This window comes from Puma concolor, chromosome C1 (assembly GCF_028749965.1).
Source record: "Puma concolor isolate L17-30 chromosome C1, mPumCon1.1.hap2, whole genome shotgun sequence".
NCBI lineage: Eukaryota > Metazoa > Chordata > Mammalia > Carnivora > Felidae > Puma > Puma concolor.
In genome coordinates, this window is record NC_141674.1 from 190105244 (window position 1) to 190124056 (window position 18813).

At 35.2% G+C, this 18813-nt stretch overlaps 1 protein-coding gene across 5 annotated transcripts in view; it reads right to left on the minus strand.

Annotated features, from left to right (window-relative positions):
- Positions 1-18813, minus strand: part of ICA1L (islet cell autoantigen 1 like) — a 93231-nt gene that overhangs the window by 47925 nt on the left and 26493 nt on the right. For 4 of the 5 annotated variants that reach the window (XM_086719306.1, XM_086719305.1, XM_086719304.1 and 1 more), the window contains exons 3-10: positions 18059-18227; positions 15044-15116; positions 13397-13520; positions 12646-12844; positions 10114-10239; positions 8653-8751; positions 7302-7387; positions 5044-5087 (exon numbers count right to left, since the gene is read on the minus strand). In XM_086719306.1, coding sequence (XP_086575432.1) covers positions 5044-5087; positions 7302-7387; positions 8653-8751; positions 10114-10239; positions 12646-12844; positions 13397-13520; positions 15044-15116; positions 18059-18227 — 920 coding nt within the window. Of the gene's footprint in view, positions 1-5043; positions 5088-7301; positions 7388-8652; positions 8752-10113; positions 10240-12645; positions 12845-13396; positions 13521-15043; positions 15117-18058; positions 18242-18813 lie in introns of all 5 variants that reach the window. The other variant, XM_086719303.1, reaches the window with a different exon arrangement.

Genomic DNA, 18813 nt, shown 5'->3' on the forward strand with positions numbered 1-18813 from the left:
TAATTTGGCAATTTCAGAAACACAGCTTAAAATCACTCATGGCCATAGATCACAGAAGGTATCAGGAAAAGTTTAAAACAATTTAAATCAAATGATAATGAAAATACCATATATCAAAGTTTATGGACATCCATACGATAGATTAAGCAATAAAAAGGAAATACCAGCACAAATTATGTCAGTGATGAACTTCAAGAGTGTTACATGAAGTGAAGAAAGTCAAATACATATTACATGATTCTAGTAATATGAAATGTCCACAAAAGGCAAATTTATACAGAGAGAAAGTAGATTAGTTGTTGACTAGGAATGAAAATGGGTATTACAGCAAATGAATGTGAGGGATCTTATTAATGAGAGGATGAAAAGGTTCTAAAACTGACTTATAGAGATGGTTAAAACACTCAGTAGTAACTAAAAATTACTGAAGTGTACAACTGAATGAGTTTTATGATATATAAAATATACCTCATAAGGTTTTTTTAAAAAAAAAACTTGTAGGATATAGAAAAAGGGAAATTTTAGCCTTAAAACACAAAAAAAAAAATAATAAAAGAAAATAATAAAGAACTAAAATTAACGAAACAGAAAGAAAGATTCAATAGACAGGATTAACAAAACCAAAAGTTGATTTGTTGAAAGAATAAATAAACCTTTAGCAAAATTAATTAAGAAAAAAAGAAAAGGAACAAATAAACATTTGGAATTAAAAAGTGGATATAACTACTGATACAGCAGGTTTTAAAAGAGTAAATAATGCTACAAATGAATGTTAAAACGACACCAATATCCATTATATTTCATTTGGAACTTTAAAAAAAATGTTCTCTACCTGGGTACTGGATTATGTATACAGAAGTAGCTAACCTTTGGCACATACATTTGAAGCTATGTTAAATATATAATTCCATAATTATTATGGCTTCTTAAATTGTTTTTCAGTACGATCTGTATTTATGTGTACACTTAAAAATGCCTCTCACATGGAGCACCTGGGTGGCTCAGTCAGTTAAGTGTCAAACTCTTGGTCTCAGCTCAGGTCTTGATCTTGGGGTCATGAGTTCAAGCCCTGCATTGGGCTCTGTGCTGGACATGTAGCCTACTTTATAAAAAAAAAAAAAGTGCCTCTCATATTTACTGTCACCTATCCTGTGCTATGTAGTTTATAAATATTATCTCTAGCCCTAATGTCTCTGTAAGGTAGGAGTATATGACTCCTGTTTCAGATGAGAAAAATGAGGTATAAATGACCTGTTTTAAAAAGCCGACACTCAAACCCTGATTTTTCTGGCTCCAAAGCCACACTGATTGAATATATATGATTGTATATATAACATGTATTTATAAAAAAAGAAAGAATATGAATTTAAATGTGAGGAAGAGCTTGAAACTTAATTATACAACTATGAAATAAATGTCTACATTAGAAGTCCTTATCTTAGAGGAAATAAAAATTCCCTTAAGAAAACAAGTAGACCCTCTGATTAGGTACTCCTAGAAAGCTAACTCACTGCTGAGCATAGCCTCCAGTCCCACATGACCAGGAAGCCTGCAATGAGACCCTGGGAAGTTGCAGGGCATATCCTATCACCCACCCACCCAGAGAAGCAAGTCAGCAGCACCCCCCAAGCTGGAAGCATAACCTGCAGCCTACCTCACTAGCAAGCTCTAATGGTAACCCTGGGGAACATCACGGCCCAGCTTACAGCACTGCTTAGCAGCAAACTCCAGTCTATAGCTCTGCCTGGCACTGAAGCCCAGCTGATGGCTATGCCCAATTGTTGAGTACAGCCTGCAGTCTCACCCAGGCAGGAAGACCAGTCAGTGACCATACCCTCTGTGAAGTAGAGCCTCAAGCCCTGCCCAGTGGAGTACAGCATGAGGCCCGCCCAGCTAGGAAGCATGGCTAGCAATCTTGCCCAACAGCAGAGCACAGCCACCATTCTGCCTTATTTAGAACTGAGCCTCTGCAGTCCTGCCTAATCACAAAGCACAGGCTGAGGCCACATCAGACCATGAAGCCCTGCCTGCAACCCTGCCTGAATGAAGAGACTGGGCAGTGGCACCATTTGGCCAAGGAGCATACCCAGTAACCTTGCCTGACCAGAGATGACTGTGAAACCCTGCTTAGTGACCCTGCCTGACCTCAGAGCACAGCCCTACCAGCCAACAGCACCGCTTAAACACACAATAGAGCCAGTGGGCCACCCCCACCTCAGCATGAACAGCAGCTTCACCTAGTCAGAGACAACAAACCATTATAATTATGTTGTCAAAAGTCAAAGATAGAATTTTGAAAGTAGCAAGAGATAAGTGACTTGTCACATATGAGGGAGCCCCTATAAGACTGTAAGTAGATTTTGAGGGAAAACTTTGTAGGTCAGGAGAGAGTGGTAGGATATATTCAAAACACTGAAAGGAAAAACTCAGCAAAGCACACTATACCCAGCAAAGCTCTCTTTCAGAAATGAAAGAGAGATAAAGCCCTTCCCAAAGAAATGGAAGCTGAGAAAGTTCATCACCACTAGACCTCCCTTACAAGGAAGGCTAAGGATAGTCTACAAACTGAAATGAGAGGATGTTAAATAAACCCTGTAAAACTGCATGAACGTATACAACTTGTTGGAAAGGGTAAATATATAATCAAAGTCACATTCTATAATATTGGAATACTGGTGCATAAATCACTTTCAACTCTAGTTTGTTTGTTTTTTTTAATGTCTATTTATTTTTGAGAGAAGGGAGAGCATGTGTGCACGCACAAGTGTGAGTAGGGGAGGGGCAGAGAGAGGGAGACAGAATCCAAAGCAGGCTCCAGGCTCTGAGCTGTCAGCACAGAGCCGACATGGGGTTCGAACTCACAGACCAAGAGATCATGACCTGAGTGGAAGTCAGACACTTAACCGACCAGCCACCCAGGTGCCCCTTTCAACTCTAGTTTAAAAGTCAAAAATAAACCTTAAAAATAACTATAACTATAATAATTTGTTATTGGATACACAATGAAAAAGATGGAAATTATAATATTAGTAACCTAAAAGGTGAGGGAGAGAAATGCATAGAGTTTCTATATGGTATTGAAGTTCTTATCAGCTTAAAATAGGATATTATTTCACATAAGCATACAGAATGGAATATTTCCCAGCCATAAAAAAGAATGAAATCTTGCCATTCATGACAATACATGGGCCTAGAAGGTATTATTCTAAGTGAAACAAGTCAGACAGAGAAAGATAAATACCATACGATTTCCCTTATATGTGCAATCTAAAAAAAAAAAAAGCAAAACAAAACAAACAACAATAAAAAGAGACACATAAATACAGAGAACAAGTGGCTGCCAGAGCAGAGTGAGGTGGAGGCATAGGCAACATAGATAGCAGGGATTAAGAGGTACACACTTCTAGTGATAAAACAGCTAAGTCACAAGGATGGAAAGTACGGCACAGGGAATACAGTAGATAATATTATAATAACTTTGTATGATGACAGAAGGTGACTACACTTAACATGGTGAACATTTTGTAATGGACATAATTGTCAAATCACTGTGTTGTGTACTTGAAACTAATGTATGTCAACTATCTTTCAATTAAAAATATATAAAAAAAAAAAAACTAGGGAAAACCATTGTGACATTAGTGCTGGCAATGATTTTTTGCAAGCGACACCAAAAGCACAAGAAACAAAAGCAAAAATAAAGATGATATCAAACTAAAAATCTTCTGCACAGCAAAAACACAAAAAATAACCATAACAAAACAATCAACATTCAAAAACCCAATCACATTTGCCTACAGAATGAGTAAAATATTTGCAAACCATGTATCTGATAAGGGGCTCCTATCCAAAACATGTAAGGAATTCAAACTCAATAGCAAAAATAAACAAACAGTAACAGTCTGTTTAAAAAATGGGCAAAGAACCTAGATACACATTTTTACAACCAAAGAAGACATATACATGGCCAACCATACATGAAAAGGTGCTCAACAACACTATTCACTCATCAGGCAAATACAAATCAAACCACATTGAAATATCACCTCACACTTTTTAGAATGGCAGTCATCAAAAAGACAAGAGGTAACAAGTGTTGGACAGGATGTGGAAAAAAGGATGTGTACTGTTGGTGGGAATGTAAATTGGTGTAGCCACTACAAAAAGCAGTATGGAAGTTTCTCAGAAAGTTAAAAACAGAAATACTATATGTTCCAGCAATTCCACATCTGGCTATATATACAAAGGAAATGAAATTACTATCTTGAAGAGGTATCTGCACCCCCATGTTCAATGCAGTATTATTTACAACAGCCAAGACATGGAAACAACCTAAGTGGCCATCACAGATAAATGGATAAAGAAAATGTTATATATGTACATATACAATAGAATATAATTGAATGTTATTTAGTCTTAAAATATAAGCAAATCCTACCATTTGCAATAACATGGATGAACCTGGAGGGCATTAAGCTAAGTGAAGTAAGTTAGAGAAAGACAAATACTGTATGATCTCACTTAAATGTGAGGTCTTAAAAAGTCAAACTCGGAAATAGAGCAGACTGGTGGTTACTAAGGTCTGGGAGGTGGAGAAAATGGGGAAATTTGGTCAAAGGGTACAAACTTCCAGCTATAAAATTAAGTTCTGGGGATCTAAAATACAGCATGGGGACTATAGTTAACAATATACTTGACAGTTGCTAAGAGAATAAATGTTGTATGTTCTTGCCTCCACAAGATATATAGTAATTATGTGAGGTGATGGATGTTTTAATTTTATTGTGATAATCATTTCAAATACATCCATCTATCAAATCACACTATACACCTTAAACTTACACCGTGGTATACATCAATTATAACTCAATAAAGCTGAGGAAAAGAAGCTAACTCAAAAGTGTACAGAAGAGACTTATAAAATGACTTAACATGTTTTCTAATTGAATGGATATTAATACAATCTGTTTTAAAAGGTTGTGACAAACTGTTTTGACATTTAAAATGTGGTCATTTCATATTTTAATGAATTTACCATCTTACCTGGTTTACTTCCCAAGCTCACTTCCTCATCTGACAAAACTAACCTAAAGTAAAAACCAAAAAATGCAAAGAATTTGGTTAAAACACACTTGGGATTCATATTCTACAGTTTTATATGGTTAAAAAAATGTTTTTAACTGAGATGACATATAAAATAGTTGTCCAGTAGATAGATCTCCTAAAATCTGAGGCGAATGTCACTTCTTCTCTAGATCTACATAGACCATGAAAACAATCCTCCATCCATTATTCTTTTAACAACATATACTGAGTGCTGATGAAGCACCAGGCACCATGTTCAGTATTACAGGCACTGTGCTAAGTTAATACATCATAAAGAACATCTATCACCGAAGTCACTGAGTATAAGGTTTAGTTTTCAAGTACTGAAGGGTTTGCTCAAGAATACTTGAAACCTAAATAGAGGGAATGAAGAACTGCAGAAAAAATGTAGTACTCTATTTTGGAACAGGAAAGTGATGTTTGCAAAAGAAGATAACATTTGCCTAAAATGTTCTCGGTAAATACTAATTTTTGATATTTATATCATCCATCTGGGATGATTATAAAAAATTAGACAAAGAAATTGAACATAGATTTAGGCATTATTCCTGGGGTGTAACCTCACAATTCTAGTATTGAAGGTTGTTTTTAATAAATCCTTAAAGATCCTTAAAAATCATTACAGGTATCCCCTGCTTTTTAGAAGTTTGAGTTATGCTTCTTTGGAAGACCTACGTTAGCACCTGTCTTTGCTAACTGAAAGAAGTTCGAAGAGGATTTTCACTTTTACAAAAAAGGCAAAAAGCAAAAATAGCATTAAGTGTTTATTCTGCAGGGAGCCCTCACAGAGGCAGTGTGCACCCTGAGCAGCAACAGTAGCACCACCAAGCTCCTTCCCTGGGAACTACACTCAGCATCTCAGTATTAAGCCACTACAAACTGTGTGTGCATCTGTGCTTCATCTCCATTTATTTTGGGTATACCTTAGCAAGATGTGCCCTAGGGTGTCAGATAAGCCTAAGAAAGGTTATTTTTTGGATCTAAGAATACTCAAAATATTTTCCACAAAGAATTAATGGTAATTGCTTCTTTGTCTCACACTGTATTGGCTTATGAAAAGTTTCATTGGAACACTCTCAGATAGCAAGGGAAACCTATATGGTATTTATTTGCAAAAAAACACACAGACAAATAGACCAAATATATACTAATGACTTGGAACAAAATTTCCAATGACCGTATATGTGCATGATTCTTTAAATAACTTGGATGGAAGATAAGGTAAAAAGCTTTGGAATCTGTTAACTCAAAAGGAAGCTTTCAGAATGGTGAATATGCATGAGAGGATTGTGAATAAAACTTTCATGAAATGTGATAATGGAAAAAGTTTACTAAATTAATATATTTAATGTAACATGATTTTAAATATCAGTGTATAAGTAATAAGTTTAATCTATAACTATACATTTGATATTTATTTAATCTACATCCTAAATTGTTTATATATTCAAATTAGGCAAAAAAATTTGTTTGGATTTCCCCATAAAGAAAAGAAGGAAATGCTTATATTCTGGATCACCTTCCCCTCAACAATATACGGTTTGTCACTGTTCTGGTCTTATTTCTGGGTTTGTTATTATACTCAGTGCAATCTACTTAAAATGAGAAGTAAACAAAGGTAAGATGTAATAAAAGGGAAATAGGCAAAATGATGGATGTGCACAGCAAGAGCCCCCATTTCCAGGTAACCAGACCCAGTCCCATTTGTGTTGCTTTGGAGACAGATTTTCAATAGCTTCTGTTTCATAGCTGCTGGTACCTGTCCCTTTCTGTTTCAAGTTGCCCCTTCTGGGTTTCACTAGGCAGAGGTTCTTAATAAAAACCTCAGTCTCCCCAAATACAGAATTTGGAGTTATCACCCTAATCTGTTCTGTACTCCTATCATCAACTTTGCCTACCATGTTAAAAATGGGGAGGGGGTAGATAAGGCTTTAAAACAAATGTTTAATATTAATTGGAAAATGGGGTGCCTGGCAGGCTTAGTGGGTAAAGCACCCAATTCTTGATATCAGGGTCATGAGGTCAAGCCCCACATTGGGTGCAGAGCTTACTTATAAAAAAAAAAAACTTTAAAAATATTAACTGGAAAAATGACATAGAAAATATTCACTAAATTGGAAAAGAAATAACTCTTTCCAAATATATAATATAACAGTATCTAGGACTTCCATAACCCCATACTTCTGCCTGCTTACTTATTGAGGTTTTCAGTGAGAGAACTGTTGTCTATTTGTTCTTCTTTGTGGTCTTCTGTAAGCTTGCTTGGAGTGTCTTGTAGTTGCTAAGGATAAGAAATTCAATGTTAAGTAGACGGAATCTGTTTCTCTCTTTGTGCAAATGAGATGAGAATAAAAATTCTAAAGAACAACATAAAACAGGGATAGTTCTGAAGTAGAGAGTGAGAGATATGGGAAATGTATGATAATGCAATTTGACCTGGGCCCTGGGTCCCCTTTTATCCTGGCTACCAATGACAATCACACAGACTATAACATGGGCTAGCAACAAGCTTCACAAGTTTGTGGTATGCCAAAGACTTACACTGTGTTACTAACTTCTACTGAAATGCTCTAAATACAGCTGAAGATTTTCAACTTCATCTGAACAGGAATTACATGTTAAATTTGCCTAAAAACATAGTGTGCTATCCAGTGAAGCATTAATATAGAAAAAGTAAAGAAAAAAAACACACACACAACAAAAACATAACGACTAATTCAAGGGTATCTATTAGACTGGAAGATGCTATGTCAGAACATGACTTAAATATCTATACCAAGCCCCAGGAATATACAGCTGCAAGAGATCAATCCATCATAGATACTACATCTAGCTTGAGCAATCTCAACAATAACATTTTCAAGCTCTATTGAAAACAAGACAGAGTGATAAGGTCAAAGGCACTGAAACCCAACCTACCAGAATTAAAGAAATTGTTACCATAGTGTGACTCTGCTGGATAAGTCATATGCAAAGGTTGACAGAAAGATATACAAATGTTAAAAGCATTATAATCAAAGCCCAAGAGTACCTTTTACATGTAGGTATTACAGAAAGAGCTGATCTAATATAATACAGTAGTCTCTTCAGCTGCAGTCACCCATTATTTTTGCATCATGAATCACATCTATGACATGAGTGTAAAAGTAAAGCAAGGAAATTTTTCTTTAACTTCTAAAATTGTTGGGTAGGTACTCTGGTTGTTTTTGAAAACCAACAACCATTTTCCATCACTTGTTCCTCTTAAGTTTTTCTTTTCCTTGGCTTTTTCTTATCTCGTTTACACTTTGATTTTCTTTTCTCTTGCTCCCTCTTTTTCTCCCCACCCCAATATCTTGAGCCCACAAGCAATATTCTCATGTATTTGTTTAGTGTTTCTGGTAGCACTTGGAACCAGGGAAGTGCAGAAAAATAACTGGCTGAAGGAGTGTAGAAAAATGTTTCCCATGTTTTGTAAATTCAAAATTAGGCTTGGCACAAAACAGTTTCAGTGTTATCTAAATGAAGTATAATATATCTAACAAAGGAACTTGGAAACAAATGTACCTTGAGAGCTACAAAATCATATAGATGAAAGCCAGTACTGGCCCCATGGATCTGGGACATCAATTGAGCTGTTTTCTCCCAGAATCCAAGCAGCGTCCTCTGCAGAAAAAGAAAGGTTGTCACTACAGTTACGATTTTTTTCACTGCTATTTTTCCTCACTAGTGTAGTAGATGAATGGTTGCTGAATAACAAGCAGTAGGAAGTAAAATCAACTTCCAAGTTTCAGGAACAAGAAAGCAATATAAATAGTAATTCTGCACAAGAACTTGCAACTGTATCGGCATACACACACATACACACACACACACCTATCTGTATACAGCACTGAAAAGTACACTGGAATCAGCTGGAGAGTAACACTAGTGGATTAGAACACCTTTGGAAGAGTCCAAAAGAGAAATGTTAAAAGCACAAAAGACCGTATCTGTATTAAGGGTATATGTATAAATCTTTGTGTTGGTAAGCACATATAAGCCTTTATTAATTGGAGAAAAATAATATGCACCACTAAACTAGTCTTTCATTGAGGGCTCAAGAGACTCACCGAAAAAAAAAAAAAGTGTTCTTCAGCTAATTCAAGTAACTGGACATTTTCCTTGCTGCTTCAGAGTTCCTATTCAAAGTGAGAGGGCTGAGCAGAGAGAATAAAGGAGAACTGAACTTACAGCTGTTGCTTTTCAGGCATATGCTACATTGCCAGATACTTTTATTTTCAAGTGCATCCTTTCTTTACTACTGAATTCCATCCACAGTACTGCACTGAATCAGGAAGATTTCCTACAAGCAGCAGTGAATGTCCATTCCCTTTAGTTTATTATTCTTAAGTAAATACAGTTCATTCTATTTTGCCATTTAAAAATAGAAGTTAATATCAGTACCTGCTACTAATTAACATCTGACTTATTCACTGTGTGCCATTTATGTGTGATCTGGGGTAACAGAAGCACAAGTGAGAGACTGCTGATATGAAAGTGCAGAATGAAAAGAACGCACGGCCTAGCAAGAGAACACAGGTTTTCAAGGCCAACATTGCCGTTTACTTTAATTCTCATAGGGTTTCACTTTCCTCAGCTATGACAGGAAAGTTTTACACTTTTGGGCCCCAGCATCTTTGCTTCAAATGAAACTGTATGTAGAAGTTCAAAATGGAGTAGCTCTGGGGAACCAGGGTTAATGGGCTGTGAACCCTGCCTCAACACTTCCACTCAAACCTAGATGGCCCCTAAATCTCTCCTAGGACCCCAAGGGGAATAATGTGAAGATACAGGAGTAGGCAATCCCTAAGGTCTTTTTCAATTTAGAATTCTATGATTCTCTGTCATAACCTCAGTAGGTCAATTTTCAAAGTCAAAGGAATTTGATTAATTATGCAATTTTTTATATCCGTTAGACAACTTTTAAAAAGGAACCTCACCACTCATCGTTTACTGCAAGGACATGCTGACCATGGAGGTGGGTACCTGGTAGGTAGTGAGTGAATGAGATAACATATTGCAGCGACTAGCTCCAAGTAAATCCACTTTCTGACAAACATCCATCTTTAACTTGTCGAAAGAAGCTTTGCTATTTCTCACTTGGATCTGTACCTGCAACCACAATAATATTTATTATTATTATTACTGATAATACAGGTATAAATATACCATAAGGGTTCATGGTACATATTTTCAGACACATGAAATAAAGAAGATTAATTCCCTCTCCTTGTATTATTATTTCACGATTACTGGTAAAGATTTTGGCTATTTTTAGTAACTGAAGGAGATTCTTTCCAGCAGGTATCTTTATGCTGAGAAAGTATGCAATGATAAATGGAAAGTGCATAGTTAAGAAGAAATACCCCTACAGACTCCAAATAAAAAGAAACATCCAAAACTACTGATAGGTAATATTTAGCTAATAGAAGAACACATGGAAATGAAACAGTTAAAGTGTTGAGAAGCATTAATAATAACTCTGAATCATGGAGATACATTTATAAATTAAAATATATGCCTATCATATTTCTTTTACATAAGGTAAGTCATATGTCATCAATTGGCATGAGTATTCAAATGTAAACATACTAATTTATTCATTCAACAAATATTTATAAGGTATCTATTATGTGCCAGGCACTGGGATATTGTGGGTGAAAAAAACAATGTTCTTTCCCATCATCTCTGAGTGAGGAGGCACAGGAAAAAGCAGCAGTAAACAAATATATAAGAGCATCTCATGTTGCAAAGATAACATATAAGTGAAAAGAAATGACTACTTTTGGGTAAGATATGATTAGGGAAGCCTTTGGTGAGCTCATGCAAGATGTTTGAAATGGGACAGAAAGATGATAAGCAGGCCATGCTAAGATTCTGAGGAGACCATTCCAGGCTCAGAGAAAAGCAAGGACAAAAGTCCTGGGTGTGGGAGGTGAAGAGCTTAACAAGCTTGCAGGACAATACGGAATAGGCTAGACCATATTCCTTCCTGGGGCATGGAAAGGGCTAGAGTCTAGAAAGTACAAGATGTGGCTGCACAGGCATCAGGGACCAGACTGTGCAGAACTATTTGGGTCCAGATAAGTTTAGAATGCACTCTTTTTTTTTTTTTTTTTTTAATTTAGGTGTGGGGCGCCTGGGTGGCTCAGTCGGTTGAGCATCCGACTTCGGCTCAGGTTATGATCTCGTGGTTCACGAGTTCGAGCCCTGTGTCAGCCTGTGTGCTGACAGCTCAGAACCTGGAGCCTTCTTCAGGTTCTGTGTCTCCTTCTCTCTCTGTCCCTCCCCCACTAGTGCTCTCTTTCTCAAAAATAAATTTAAAAAACAATAATAAATAATAAAATTTAGGTGAAATTCAGGTAACATAATCTTAATCATTTAAAAATATATAGTTCAGTGACATTAGTGCATTCAGAATGTTGTTCAACAACTCTCTTGGATTGTATTCTAAGATTATAAAGGGGAAAGATAACAGGTTGCTGTGGTTTATACAGCTGGTATAAAGTTTCCATCAATATTAAATGATTTGTATTACATGTACTCTAAATATTTATGAAATGAAGGACTGAATGAATTTTAGTATTCATGTATGGTGAACTTGGGGGATACAATTCAAAACTAGTTTATTTAGGGGCGCCTGGGTGGCTCAGTTGGTTGGGCATCTGACTTCGGCTCAGGTCATGATCTCACCACTCCTGAGTTCAAGCCCCGCTTTGGGCTCTGTGCTGACAGCTCAGAGCCTGGAGCCTGCTTTGGATTCTGGGTCTCCCTCTCTCTCTCTGCCCCTCTCCCGCTCATGCTCTGTCTCTCAAAAATAAATAAACATTAAAAAAATTTTTTTTAATAAATAAATAGTAGTTTATTTAGCAAAAACATAAGTCCATACAGTTACTTTAAAAGTCTGTGGTCAAGGGGAGCCTGGGTGGCTCAGTCGATTAAGCATCTGGCTCTCAGTTTCAGCTCAGGTCATGAGTTCGGCTCAGTTCACGAGTTTGAGCCCTGTGTCTGGTTCCACACTGACAATGTAGAGCGTGGCTGGAATTGTCTCTCTTTCTGCCCCTCCTCCATGCACTCCCTCTTTCTCTCTCTTTGAAAACAAATAAACTTTAAAAAAAAGTTTGTGGTCAAACTATGTACTGTAGTAGAATAAAAATCTGATAATCTTCACTTTTTCTTATAATAATCAATTTACCTGAATTTTTACTTAAATTATTTATTTTTTCCTCACTAATAAACTCTTTCTCTCCTGCAAACAAATCCCAAAAGTCCAGGGAAGCAACATTTATATTGTGAAAAGGATAAAAAAAAAAAATAGAAAAGGTTGATGGGGTCGGGATGTCACTTAAAGATTAAAAAAAAAGTGTAACAACCTTTTGCACTTCAAAGATCTCCAAGCAACCAAGATTTTATAACATTTTTCAAAAACAGCCTGATATTTTAGGATCTTGATTAAATTATTCCGTGTAAATTCAATAGATTTGTGTACCAAGAAAAGGAAAGGATGCATTTTCATACTTTTCGGAACTTTTCCATTTGTTTTAGGGTGTCTGGGTCCAGTTCTTGGGATACGTCTTTCATCCACAGCAGAGCTCCTCTGTATTCTGTGCGTGCTTGCTCCATCCGATTAATTGTCATCAAGGTATCAGATACTGCCCTTTGACTGAATGTTGCTACTTCTTGCTTAAGACGAGAAAGAGGAGTATATAGGGCCAATCTAGTGGCAGAGAGGTAAAAATCAGAGGGATGTACATCCCATAAACAAACAAAACAAAAACAAAGGTTTAAAACAACCACATATTTTGGCTGTATTTAGTAACTGTTGGAGATTCTTTGCAGTAAGTATCTTTATGTTAAAAATCTGTAAACTGATAATAAGTTCAAAATAAATAAGTAGAAAAAAATCCCCTCCACCTATAAAGAAGAAAAGTTCTAATGTACTCCTAAATAACATAATATCCAAAAAAGCAATAAAATAATTAAAATATACATATTTTTATATGCATGTGCCTCTGTTACATTAAACTACATTAAGGAGTTTAAATATAGGCTTAAAGCCTATTTGTAGGAATTAAGCAACCAGAATGTCAATTTTTAAGTAATTATTTTAAAACCAAATAAGTAAGAGGCATAGAAACAATTATATGCTGTATTTCTCTTTGAACCCTCTACTGGAATGATCAGTAACCTTTATAAATATGCAACTTTAGGTACATAGATCAAAACTGTCATAAGGACTACAGATTGAGGATGATGCAAAACTGTAAACCTTTGCTTGGCTGAAGAACAGAGTGCCTTGCCAGTAGCATCCATCATTTTACCAGCTTGTGTTGTATCCCGTTCTGCTTGAAACTTTAAAAAGAGCCCTAGTTCATTTTCTTCCTCTGATATGACTAGGAAAAAATTACAATACAGTTAACTGTTTTCTTTCATCATTTGTTAAAGACACACAGCTAAAATTCTCACAGCAACAATTCTCTATACATAAGAATTACTTGAGGGAAGAAGAGAGACTTATTTTAAAAATGCATATTCCCAGGGTCTATTTCCAGAGATTCTGATTTTACAGGTCTGAGGATCTGCTTCCCCTTACCCACAAGTACTCCAGATGGTTTTGATATAGTGAATTCATGGACTTTGCTTTGGGAAGCAAGGAGGGGGAAAGAAAAGATTCCAAAATGACAAAACCACAAATGCATTTTCAAATGTGCAGACATGCATTTTAGGATCACTGTCTCTAACAAAGTCTTTGTTTTCTATTTAAACTTAATTTAATCTTGACTCCCACACTGGTTTCAGTATCTATGCTCAGTATCCCAGACCCACAGACATCCATGGTTTTATTGCTGAAACCATAAAATTTGTCAGTAATGTAGTACATTACTACTCAGTGTTGTCCACTGACCAATTCCAGTCCACAGTCATTTGTTAACAGCCTGTAACAAGTACCGAAATGAAGAAACTGTTTAGAAGCTTACTAATTTGATGAGTATTTTATATCTGTTGAATCTAATAATAAAGTGTGCTTATATTTTGTGTGTCTTCTTTAATTTCATTTGTGTTGAAATTCACTTTCATTGTATTTTATAGAAGTGTCAGTTTACAACAAATTGAAAGTAAAACACAAAGCAAAAAAGTGGTCTTTGACCACAAAGTTTTGGAAGTGTGACCCTCTAATCACACACAGTAAGACTAATAAATGGGGAACCCATAAAGTATTCAAATTATTAGCTTAAAGTGAAAAATGACAAATGTCATGCCTAATTTCACCCTGGTTTACTGATGGAAAAACTGAAGTTAAAAACTGAAAGGGAGGGCGCCTGGGTGGCGCAGTCGGTTAAGCGTCCGACTTCAGCCAGGTCACGATCTCGCAGTCCGTGAGTTCGAGCCCCGCGTCGGGCTCTGGGCTGATGGCTCAGAGCCTGGAGCCTGTTTCCGATTCTGTGTCTCCCTCTCTCTCTCTGCCCCTCCCCCGTTCATGCTCTGTCTCTCTCTGTCCCAAAAATAAATAAAAAACGTTGAAAAAAAAAAATTAAAAAAAAAAAAAACAAAACTGAAAGGGAAAGGGGTGCCGGGCTGGCTGAGTGGGTGGAGCATGCGACTCTTGACTCAGGGTTGTAAGTTCAAGCCCCATGTTGGGCAAAGAGCCTACTTAAGAAAAAAAAAAAAAAAGAAAAGAAAAACACCTCACAAAACAAACTGCAAGGGAAGTCTCTCAGCACCTCGGAGGTGGCAGCCCACTCACTTACTAGCTCCACACTCACACTGCTCCTTACTGTCACTTCTTTGTCACAAGGAACCATTCACATAATAGTTCAGTAAACTATTTTTACATTAAATCTTTCATTCTCAAAAATGCAAGTAAATTATTTATTTTAAAATGGGAATTACTGAATAGATATATAGGATTTCATACCATTAAGTCTTAGTTGATATTTCTCAACTATCTTCAGAAGTTCAGTGCATGTCTCTTGAATAGAGTGAAAAACCTTTGAAATATAAATTTTATTAGGACCAAATTTAAAGAATCATAAACATAAAATATCTGTTATAAGCACTTCAAAAGCAGAACATTTTCTTATAAGTATTATGTTTATTTTCCTTGACTTTGAAGTACTTCTGTATTGGTTTTATATAGATGTAGAAAGCACTTTTAGATTCCCCCTTGAAGGCTGGAAAAAATGGAGATAAATACATGGGAGCTAATAAAGATTTATAACTGTGAAGTGTGTCCTCCCCTCAGCTCCAAACTATCTAAATAGCAAAAATGTAAATCCAATATAAACTGCATCAAATATTGTCAATTTCAGATGAAAAGAGTATAGATAACCTTAGAAAATGTTAACTCTCAATCTGGTTTTTCTACAATATTATCCTAAGCAAACAGGTCAGTTAATTACCATAAAAACTAAATAATGTATTACAACATCATAAATAAATTACTTTTGGATTGTTTTTATTTGGAATTTTCCCTTCATTACTATTGTTGCTAATACCTAAAAATAAAATAATCAGTAGACACTTATTTCAAAGTAAGCACATGAAAATTTGATATTAGGACACATTATACACATGAGGTAACTCTTCACACACATATATAAATTTAGGTTTTCCCAGAGAGATGAAGTGTCATAGGTTTTAGGGTATAGCCGTCTTCCCACAAAGTCCTATGCCAAAGAATTGTTACAAGACTTTAGTTTAAAAAGACCTTTGCACTGTAGCATAGTCTTAGGCCCTAATCCTTTGATTATCAAATAAATTTCCAATATCACCACTGAGCCTAAATATTCACTCTCTGAAACAGTTTTGTTATTATTTAGATATATGATCAGACCTAAGGAAGATTAGTGACAGACACTAAAATCTAAATGGAGGAGCAACTATCAACTTTCCACATAAGTTTAGGTATGTTTGAAATGAATTTGGTATATGGATTTTGCAACCTAAAAAGCTGTTTTAAATCCATATGGAAGAATAGAAAAGGGTACAAAAATGAGAGCTCTACTATGATGAAGTGATTATGATTGATTTTGTTCCCCCTGGGTCTTTGGAAGATTTATATAGAATTGCTTTTAATTTTACAATGACATTTTTTTTAAGTGTGAGTGTAGTATAATATAATTAAAGTGTACGACACGATGATTTAAGTAAATATACAATAAAAATTTTTCTCATTCTTAAAAAATAAAGTACAAAAGTCAGAGAAAGTACTTGGGTGATTCCAAATATTTGACTAATGGATAAGAATATAAAATATGTCATACAGACTACCTAACGATGTAAAACAAAACAGAAAAATCTATGTCTATGGGAATATATGTTGAAATAGTGAATCCTTCCTTTAGCCTTAAAACATTTATTGCTTATAATCAAGTCCCTTCATTTTTTCCACATGTCACTGAATCCTAAGAATACTTTTCTACACAAAAAGCTTGTTAATTTGTTATCTATTTCCATATTTGTTATGGCAATGACATAAATTTACTTTTTTTATAATAAAAATACTTAGTAGATTAAGACCTATTTAATTAGGCCTCTACTTTTAAGGATTGCAAGAAATTATTATACTTCAAGCAGAACAAAAATCCTACTTGGAAATATTTGTAAAAGGCATCTTCAATTAGTATACATACATGGAATCAGTAAACTTGCATTTAAAAACCTAGACCTATTCATTAATATACATGAGACTTTCCTCTAATTAGCTTAATCACTTAAAAGTATAAAACACTCATAGGTTTAAAGTCATTTCATGGCAATGACTTTATTTAAAATGAAAAACATGGACAAAAAAAAACACATTATAAAATACTTCAATAACTTTATCCCTTAATTATAGAAACAAAAACTCTAACTTCTAAAAATCTTCACTCAGGGGGGCCCTGGCTGGCTCCGTTGGTGGAGCATGCAACTCAAGCTCCTGAGTTTGAGACCCACGCTGGGTATAAACTTCCTAAATAAATAAATAAATTTTAAAACATAATAAAAAAATAGGGGCGCCTGGGTGGCTCAGTCGGTTAAGCGTCCGACTTCAGCTCAGGTCATGATCTCACAGTTTGTGAGTTCGAGCCCTACGTTGGGCTCTGTGCTGACAGCTCAGAGACTGGAGCCTACTTCAGATTCTGTGTCTCCCCCTCTCTCTCCCCCTCCCCTGTTCATGCTCTGTGTCTCTCTGTCTCTCAATAATAAATAAACGTTAAAAAAAAAATTTAAAGGGGCGCCTGGGTGGCTCAGTCAGTTGAGCATCTGACTCTGGCTCAGGTCATTATCTTGTGGTCTGTGAGTTCGAGCCCCATGTCAGGCTCTATGCTGACAGCTCAGAGCCTGGAGCCTGCTTCAGACTCTGTGTCTCCCTCTTTCTCTGCCCCTCCCCTGCTCATGCTCTGTCTCTCTCTGTCAAAAATAAATAAACATTATAAATTTAAATAAAAAAATTTTTTTAAAAACATAAAAAAAATATATAAACCCTCACTATTTTATTTCAATTATTTTCAATTAGGCACAAGACTTCATGTAAAAGTAGTACAAAATATTTTGACATAATAGAATTGAATATAACACGCGATTATAACTTACACAAGTAACAGGCAAAAAGATTCATGATATTTATATTAATTTCAATTAGGAGACAAAGGTGATAAAGCTATTATGATATTTAAATAATGAATGGAAATAAATTTATTTAACTAATCTATTTGTAGATATCTAATCAACATAATTGATTAATATTTAGCTTAAAAACTTATATTTATTACTTACCTAACTTATAAATACTAGTTCTGCCAATTCTCAATTCGTGCAAATTGTGACCTCCTACTCAGATATGATTGACAGATGAATACAATTAAATATTCCATTATCAAATTTGCAAGCTCTTCAAAGTCCCAAATAATAACCAGTTATATGCAATACAAAGAATCCTCAAATTTACCTCAAGTTTAGCATCCAGTTCAGCATCAGATGCCACCACGTGCTCATCCTCCTTTTTTCCTGTTGCTTTGATAAAGACCTGTTTGGTTTTCCAGTATTTCTTTTGCATTCTGCTAACTACTGACTGGTTATCTTCTGGTCTGGGTTGCCCAAAGGAATCCATGAAGTGACTACAAGGAACAGACTAAAATTTCTTAAATTTTTTTCAATAATAAATATCTAGTCAGTCAGTATTTAATCCAATTGAAAAAGTGAAAAAGATACTAAGTAGAATATTCATTTTAATAGCTAAACATTCTAATATTTGCTCTATAAATTCTAAACTTATGTTATAATTATAACTTGCACAAATAACAGGCAAAAAGATTCATGATATTTATATTTCAATTAGGAGACAAATGTGTTAAAACTATTATGATTTTGCAATAATGACTGGAAATAATTTTATTTAACCAATCTATTTATAGACATCTATTAGTTTCTAATTTTGCTTTTGTAATAATACTGCAAAATGAATTTGTACTTACATCTTTGCATATTACTATCATTTCCTTAGAAAAGCCTCCCATAGTTTTAACTGCTGTGTCAGAATACACATTTAATAAATATTCTCAGATACACAAGGATTCAGATACATACTCTTTAAAAATCACTCAAATAAATGCTTTAGTATCAAATAAACAAGCAAAAATAAAGATCTCAATAAACATTAAAAAACTTTTTTTTTTTTTTAATTATAAAAGGGGTGCCTAGGTG